This window comes from Scophthalmus maximus, chromosome 6 (genome assembly GCF_022379125.1).
Source record: "Scophthalmus maximus strain ysfricsl-2021 chromosome 6, ASM2237912v1, whole genome shotgun sequence".
NCBI lineage: Eukaryota > Metazoa > Chordata > Actinopteri > Pleuronectiformes > Scophthalmidae > Scophthalmus > Scophthalmus maximus.
In genome coordinates, this window is record NC_061520.1 from 12,197,102 (window position 1) to 12,205,940 (window position 8,839).

At 37.5% G+C, this 8,839-nt stretch overlaps 1 protein-coding gene across 1 annotated transcript; it reads left to right on the forward strand.

The window, feature by feature from the left end:
• The first annotated feature begins 1,787 nt into the window (after positions 1 to 1,787).
• Positions 1,788 to 7,087, forward strand: synprb (synaptoporin b). Its single transcript, XM_035632465.2, has 5 exons — positions 1,788 to 1,899; positions 2,533 to 2,657; positions 3,984 to 4,182; positions 4,359 to 4,550; positions 4,637 to 7,087. Exons 1-5 carry the CDS (start codon positions 1,876 to 1,878, stop codon positions 5,012 to 5,014), a joined length of 918 nt encoding a protein of 305 aa, XP_035488358.1. The 5' UTR covers positions 1,788 to 1,875; the 3' UTR covers positions 5,015 to 7,087.
• The last annotated feature ends 1,752 nt before the right edge of the window (positions 7,088 to 8,839 follow it).

Consider the following 8,839-nt stretch of genomic DNA (forward strand, 5'->3'; position numbering starts at 1 on the left):
ATACCTTTCCAAAATGTTCACCTCACATGAACCAGAAAGCAGTCATTAATCCTTTGGCGCAGATGTCTCAGTGCCGACTGGTAAACAAAATGTGATCATTCATTTTGGCTTAAGCATCAAGAACATGCCTGGGGCAAGTCACCTTTTAAAAAAAAAAAAAAAAACGTTTCATGATAGACTTCTTTTTTTGAATAATAATTTTTCATGTTTTTAATCCTAAATTGGCCGTCACCTTCTGTTACTTTTATGGTGGCCCATTCAGTCAACAGTATATTCCAGTAATTCAATTGATTCAAGTTATATTAAGATATTTTTTACTTGTAGTCTTGTCAGTGATAAATGTGGTAATGCTGCTGGTTTGTAAAGAGGAAATCAATTCACCCGTCAAGTAAAAAATGTTAGGAAAAAATAGATGTTCCTGAGATAATTGTCTACATGGCGATTTGATTTAAGAGCCCATTAATCTAAAAAAGGCCAATCTCCCTCTCTGAACACTGTGAATATATATAAAAAAAAAAGTTATCTGTTTGCACAGATCAGTCTTCAATGTTGCTGGCTCTATCTCATACATGTAGCTTAAGTTCCAGTGCACTACATTATCACCCAGTAATGTGTACAACTATAAATCCATCCATTTAAGAATCAGTCTGTAATACAGATTTGTTACCAAAAGAGGTCAGCAGACTCCTTTTACATAAATGGCCTAATCAACAATGGCTCATTAGAAAGAAAAATTGAATGTATGTACCCATCAGTAATTGCATTCATCATAATTTATATGTAACCTGCAATCTTTACTTTTAATCTGTTTTAAAACTTTGAGCTGCAAATACATTTTTACATCAATCTATGAGTAAATCGATCAAACCATGTATCACAACAGAGAATGTTGGTCTGTGGAAGCAACTGTTTGTTCCTTCACAGATATAAGCTGTATAATTTGAAATCATATGATTGCATTTACAGGTTACAGCTTTTCTTAACCCCCAAAGGTAACTTGCTTTCACTTTGCTTATTTTTTTCTTACAAATGAGCATGTAACACCTGATCCATTCATCAGACCCCAGTGTGATATTACAATACATTTCTGTTGTACGTTTGTCTGTTTATCTTGATGAAGCAGCAGTATGATGAGCCACAGTCAAATTACAGCAGGTCTTTCAGCAACCAGTGATTAATGAAACACACAGCTAATTGATCATTATCATGAGATAGGAATTCATCATTATGTTATTCAAACCAATGTTTTTAGAAAGATATTAACTAGAAAGTATCAATCAATGTTACTGTCCAAGAAAGAGAGAGAGAGAGAGACGTGATCATTTGAATCATTTATTTTCAGCAAACCAAATCAAAGGCAATGTCAAAAACAACCATCATTAGTTCCCTGTTCTTCAGTGATTATGATGATGACAAGTAAGTCTCTAAGTATGACACATGCAACTCAAGTTCAATTGTTTGTGGTATTAAGGTCAACGCTGTTTGATCTTCGGGAAATAATCACCGTCTTGAAAATTCAGTCCCAAATATTTAGATTATTCCTCAACATTTGAGCAATGATGTCATACTCATGATAACAACTGTTTGGACACAGAGAGAAGGAATCTTCTATTTGGTTTAATACAAATCTAAACTATGTAATGGAGGACATTTTACTTGATTCAAGTATTAAAATATTTATTGTGGTTAGAACAAATGGATGTAGAGCTCGAGAGAAGATCTCAAACTCCTCCTGGGGGAGGACATCTCCTGTCGGCCCTGCCCTCTGCCGAAAGAGCCTCTTTCTTCTTTTTTCTGTTTTCATCAGTGGCATCTCAGGCTGGTGACAGAAGCTGTCGACACTGTGGAGTTGGACTTGAGCTCTGTGCTTTATAAATGTGTATGGTTATATTTGCTCCGGTAAGTCTTATGCCTCTACTTTTTCCTTCTTTTTTCATTAATATTATTGTTTTGACGTTAATGCTTGCTTGTTTTCCCTTGTAATGCATATTCCCTTGTATGGACAACAATACCAAGGGTGATCTTGATTGTGTGTAAAATGTATTTGATCATTTTATGATTGTTTGATTTTATTTTATTTTTAAATGACACCATGAAATGTCTGGTTTACCCTCCGTCGTAGTTTGTCCATGCAACAGGTGGCACCAAAGTAAAGACCAACAGTTGTTGACGTAGAATAAATCCATCATTCTTTGAATTAATATTCTGCAAGTGAGCAATATCCTGAAATCCTCAAACCTTATAGTAAGAACTACAAAGACAAAAAGATTATGTGAATTCAGAGCTGTGTATTGAATCTCACTGCACTGCTGTGATCTCCCACCAACGCACAGTAAGCAGCTCTGTTAGTTGTCTTCCGGCCTTTAAATTATTCAGGTTTTGTTTGCACACCAATTATAAATCTTAATAATATATCCAGTAATTTGCCCGCATGCGGATAAATTATGCAGGAGGCCACTCACAGAGATGGTATTTGATTACGCAAATGAACAAATTATGAGTTGATGGTGATTCCCCCCCACCCCTCCCTAGATTTTTGCCATCTGTGCTTTTGCAACATGTGGAGGATACCATGGTCGTCTCCAGGTCAAAGTGGACTGTGCAGACAGGAGGCAGAGTAACCACAGCATCAACATTGACTTTGGTTATCCTTTCCGGTAAAGTAGTCGTTACTTTCTTTCTTTTACATTATGTTCACCTCTCGCTTGAAAGGGCCAACATGCGAAACATCAGATTCAGTAAAAGCACAGTGATACTGTTTAGTTAATTTGTCCTTTTGTGTTCATTTTCTTCCGACCTTTGATTTCGTTAGATAATTAACATGGCTTGAATAAACAAAGAACAAATATTAACAATCATTTATTTTTGCATAGTTATTTTGTCTTTGGCAAATTACCTCTATACATGTTTTGATGTCCCCGTTAATTGTGCAGATCTCAGGAAAGTTATCAGGCAGAAAAAGAAGACGTTAAAACTGTTCATCATGTTGTCAGGCTCAGCGTAGAGGATCTGTTCTCACTTGACAGTCGTCCAGTTTAAGATCTGGAATCTGGACAGCTGGGTAGGAAACCAGGCCAATTTCAGTTTAAAACCTTTCACTACATCATTAGACTGAACTGTATCTGGAGTCCCTCCAGGCAGACTCTTGTAATATTACAGCATTTGACCACTACATCTTTTATTTGCTGCTTGTATCTACAACATGTAACTGGTGGTGATCCATTCATGAGCTAATGAGCAACATAAAATTGTATCTTGTTCCATTTTTACCCCTGAAGACGTGCACGTACTCACGACCATCTGAGATTGACGAACACTGTATTTTGGGAGGATGATAAAACATCGGTGACTCTATTCGTCAGATACGTTGCTATTTTGAGTGGAGCTTGTGCTTCTTCATGGGGAACAATAATAGAACATTTATTTCCAGAATGCACGGTTCAAATACACAAAGAAAGCTTGAGAAAAAAGAAAGACGTTGACGGAGGAGGTGAGTTCCTCAACAGTAAAATATACTTACTTTAGAGTTATTTTACTCTTATTGTTCCAAACTCTTTAAATACCTCACATTTGATACCACCTCTGTGGTGTGATGACTGGATTGTGACAGATGGTTGTGACCTCGCTGGCACTGTGGTGCAGCGGTGTGATCGACCAACATCATGCTCCAGCCCTCAGAGGGATGGCCAAGTGTCTAATTCACCCTTCAGCTGACACTTGTGTGTGTTTGTTAGTTTAGTGGAGACAGATATAGTCCAAAATAGTTTTCCGCACAATTCAGAGTTCCTCTTGAAGTAGTGAAGAATGTATCGGCCTGTAGGTCCAGAGATAAAAAGTGACCAAATGTCTGATAAAAAAAAAAGCTAATTACTGTAGACAATGATATAAATAGACATGAAAATTAATTCTGAAGTGACTGGATGGCCAAAGTGCACCAGCCTGTTTTTTTTTTTAACTGTAAATCTCCTCCTTCTGTCTTGCAGGCTACAACAAATGCATTTCAAAGCGACCCTGTGCGAGGCGAAAAGAGACGAGGTTCTGTTCCTGGACGGCGACTTCTCCTCAGCTGCTCAGTTTTTCGTCACTGTGGGCGTCTTTGCTTTCCTGTACTCTCTGCTGGCAACCGTCGTCTATGTATTCTACCAGAACAAGTACCTACAGAACAACAGAGGCCCGTTTGTGGTCAGTGAGTTTGTAACTCCTCCTTTGATATTCTACTTTTAATTAGACACAATAAGTGGTAATCATTTCGTGTTTGTACGACATTAAACAAATGATATTGAATGTTTTTAACTTTAACTTTCCTGAGTGTGACCTTCTCCCGTCATGTGTCTTTTTTATTGTCTTGTCCTGAGCAGGATTTTGTTGTTACTGTCATCTTCTCCATCATGTGGCTGGTCAGCAGCTGTTGTTGGGCCAAATCTCTTGCTGATCTCAAGACGGCCACAGACCCAACGCAGGTGCTTCTGCTCATCTCCGCCTGCAGAGCTCAGGAAAACACATGTTCAGCTACCCAAGAGCCTCCCTGGTCACGACTCAATGCCTCTGCGGTTGGTATTCAGTCAACACACAAATCACTGAAACACAAAACTGGATTAAACAAATCATTTACCCCTGTCCTTTCCTCTGTGTCCAGGTTTTTGGATTTATTAACGTAGTCCTCTGGGTTGGAGATATTTGGTTTGTCTTCAAAGAGACAGGCTGGTACAAAACAGGTCAGAGATACCCGACCAGGAGTGCCTCCGGGAAACGTTCTGGTGAAATGCGACAGCGGCTCTACAGCGAGAGCAGCTTCGACCGGCCACAGGAGAGTTTAGGTCCACAGTTCTCCAGACAAGACAGTGTGAATCGGTCAAAGGGGGAGTTTGGTCCGCAGATCCACAGGCAAGCTAGCCTCAACCAGTCTCATGTAAGCTTCAGTTTACCACAGACGTATCTTGGTAAACCGGTAACTTATGACAGGGAGAATAAAGTGGCCTCTCAAGGGCCGATGATAATTGTCAATGAGATGTGATTTTACCTGGTGTTTGACAGTACTATCTACAATTAACAGAATGTTGACATACATAGCATTTACTATGTAATATATTTTTTTCTTTTGATTTTTGTCTACTCCCTCTGGATAAATTGATGATGATGCAAGTTGTGCTACAGTATGAAATTGAAAGCACTGCAGGGGAGATGCAGATGTTTAAAGAACACGTATATATGCGTGTTCTTTAAACTGTATATATACGATATAGTATGTTTGTCCAGCCACAGTTTCATAATGATACAAACATCTTTTATACATACCATATAAGATATCTGAAGTAGTGTTTTGCACTGTTGCTTCATTGTAGAGCTGTGTGCAGTGCTCTTGCCTCGCGCTCGGTCTCTATCGTTCTCTCTCTCGCTCTCTCGATCATCAGCAGCGCTAGGAGAAATCCCGCTCGCATTGGTGTCCCGTTAAATAAATCGATAAAAATTTTACAATTCTCAGCGTGCAGGCAGGAGTCAGCATAAACTCGGTTGACACCGCTTTCAGGGTGCGCGTTCACGTGACTTGCATACATTTCTCAGCAGGCAGAAAGACGTCATATTAACATCGGCCCTGCTCTGTAAGTCTGCGCCGTCTCACACACAAACACGCACACACAAGCACACACGATTATGTGTGCATGCGAAAACGATACCCTGCTTCTTTAATGAAGAAATTTAAAGTCATACAAATCATTACTTGAGGGTCTGAGACTATTTGATTTCCATTTTTTAAATTTGCAAATTGATCTTTGCAGACAATGCTGTGTGTGTGGTCACTGCAGTGAAACCAATATAAAAAAGAGTAGAAAGAAAGAGAAGAAAAGTTAGGTCTGATGAATGGATCAGTTGTTACATGCTCAATTGTAAGAAAAAAATAAGCAAAGTGAAAGCAAGTTACCTTTGGGGGTTAAGAAATGCTGTAACCTTTAAATGCAATCATATGATTTCAAATTATACAGCTAATATCTGTGAAGGAACAAACAGTTGCTTCCACAGACCAACATTCTCTGTTGTGATACATGGTTTGTTCGATTTACTCATAGATTGATGTAAAAATGTATTTGCAGCTCAAAGTTTTAAAACAGATTAAAAGTAAAGATTGCAGCTTACATATAAATTAAGATGAATGCAATTACTGATGGGTACATACATTCAATTTTTCTTTCTAATGATCCATTGTTGTTAGTTAGTCCTAGGTGCAAGTCCACCATGGCTACAACCATTAAGTACATGAATTCACAGGATAAAAATCATTATAGATCAATATTTACCAGTATGAAGTAGCATTTACTGTATACAACAGATTTAATAGTTACACCGCCAAAATGCCGAATGTAATTAACAATAATACACTGTGAAAAAATAACTATAACTGAACATGATACTGGAATATGATGAAAGAACACACAGTGTAAGTGTTGTATTCTGCAAATATGAGGGATGTTTTTTAATTTTATAATTTATGTTTTAATTTATTTTAGCTTTAAATGTGATAAAATAAAATAACATTCAATTAAATTAAATTAGATATAAAATATATAATGGTAATATTTTTTCCTTTTCCTTGTATTTTCTCTTGTCAAAATAGTTTTATGAATAAGTTTAACATATTTTGATCTATACTATATGTTTGATGGGAAAATGTGTGTGGTAAAAGTACAGGACTAAATCTAACAAATGTGCTGGTGCTCTCTCTATTCATATTTAACTGTTGATTGTATCTTACAGTATATTCATTTTTTCATTATTGATGGATTTACTTTGATAATAACCAATGTGGAACTACGGTAGCTTTGTATGTCCTTTCTTTTTAAAATGATAATAGATGCAGTTCATGTTGACTTTTTGTTATTTTGCATGTGAATACATGTGTACACTTTATCATACTTGTGTTAAAGCTAAAAAAAATTGTCTCCTGAAAGCACATATTCTATAGTAATCAAACTACTGTAAGATGCATAGTTTGGATGTGGAAAATGTTGTAGCGCTCTTGTTGCATATAATCCATCTCATTCTTATACCCTCACTAGCACAGTCCTCTGCAATATATTGATCATTAAAGCTATAATACCTGTAAGGACTACGTAGTTTCTACATAATTCATGAAATGCTGTTGAAAATGAGCGCAGTAACTTGAGGATGTGTGTCACTGGCTGATGTGGATACTGACTGTAAATTAATTTAAGCTGCTAGCTTAGTTTAGTTTTTTTTTTTTCAGTATATCAAAGTGAGCATATCCACTGTGGAGCTGTTGTCACTATGGTGAGAGCTGTGAGAGTCTCATCACACATGGCAAAAGAAAAGGAACAGTGGAGTCTAAAAGTGAGAGAGTACAGGGGAAATCATTACAGGGAATCACTAATGAATATTGACTGATATGCAAATACCAGTATAGACATTAAAGCATGTCTCACACTGTGTGTCATTAGCTCAACTGCAAAGGCCAAAGGGATAATCCCTCGGGGTGTGTTTCATCCTGTCTAACACAGTTAACATAACACTAATACCTAAAACCTCTTAGTGCTCTCATCAACCTAAAGAGTTTGAGATCTGCTCATGACAACATTAATCAAGCTGCAAGTTGTGTGATCTAACACATAAAGGTCTGAAGTATTTGCATCAAATTCATTAATTTGTAAAAGATCGATTAGAGGCGCTGATGATTTAGAGGTTGAATGAACAGTAGCGCGCTTAAACAAAATATATCTTAATTCAGGTAACATCTTATTTTTAAATAAAGCTAGCCAGTTCCAAAGTCCACGGGTAAACATTTCATTTAAAGTAGAAAAAGACAACTTTTTGGCCTAAACTTGTCATTATGATGTTAAAACTGCACAGTTTAATGGTGGTGCAATGGCCTATACTGGTCCCCTTGCTTTCAGTATGTTATTCTCTTGGCCACCGAAACGTGCTAGATGTATGGCGCAAAGGAACTACTTCACCCATTTTGTGGTGTTTTTCTCGGTTTCCATCCCCAGTGATGGAAATGGCAGACAGTGCGACAGCTGAATTGACAAAAACAACCTTGCAATGATGTCAGAGGAACAAAAGCAGGTGAAGAAGGTGATAGAAAAAGAGATAAAACAAGAGTGAACCTCGGACGGCATCCATTCCTTCAAAAACAACTTGCAGATGGTCTTTTTTTCTACTAGATGAGTAAATAACACCACCAGCCTACTTATTAATGCTACCAGATGTTTGACTCAAGGTTATTGGTTCAAATTTTTGCAGTTATTTTCTGTTTTGGATAGTAGTTGGCATTGAGTCAGCCGTGATGCCAACGCTGCCACTAGTTAACGCGGAAGTCAGAAAAAGAGGTAGGAGCTCCCATGTACATACTCCTTTCTCCTCACCGTTATCTCCAAAGTGGTGGATGACAACTTCCTCATGAGCTCAGAGCTCTGTACCTGCGTCCTTATCAAGCGTCTTGCTACTGCTGCATCATTACGACAGTGACAAAACAATAATATCACTTGGAACCACTAGGGGCACAAAAAGTTGGCTGTCGCCTCATAGGAACTGTGTTCATAGTGGTAATGGCCTTTCATTCATTTAAAAGGATACTCCACATCACACGTAATATTTAGTTTACTTGTCATGATTAGTTTGTTTAGATTCATTTGTTTTCAACACAGTTGCGGCCACATAGTTTTCATTCTGTGAATGGCAAACTTAACTATTTACTCTTGTAACCGTGTAGCAAAAGCAATATGGCAACAAATTACTACATAGTATGACACCTACTGACATAATCGTCGTAATTTGACCTCCTTTACAAAAAACAACCCAAAACAACAACAACAATATTGACAAATAT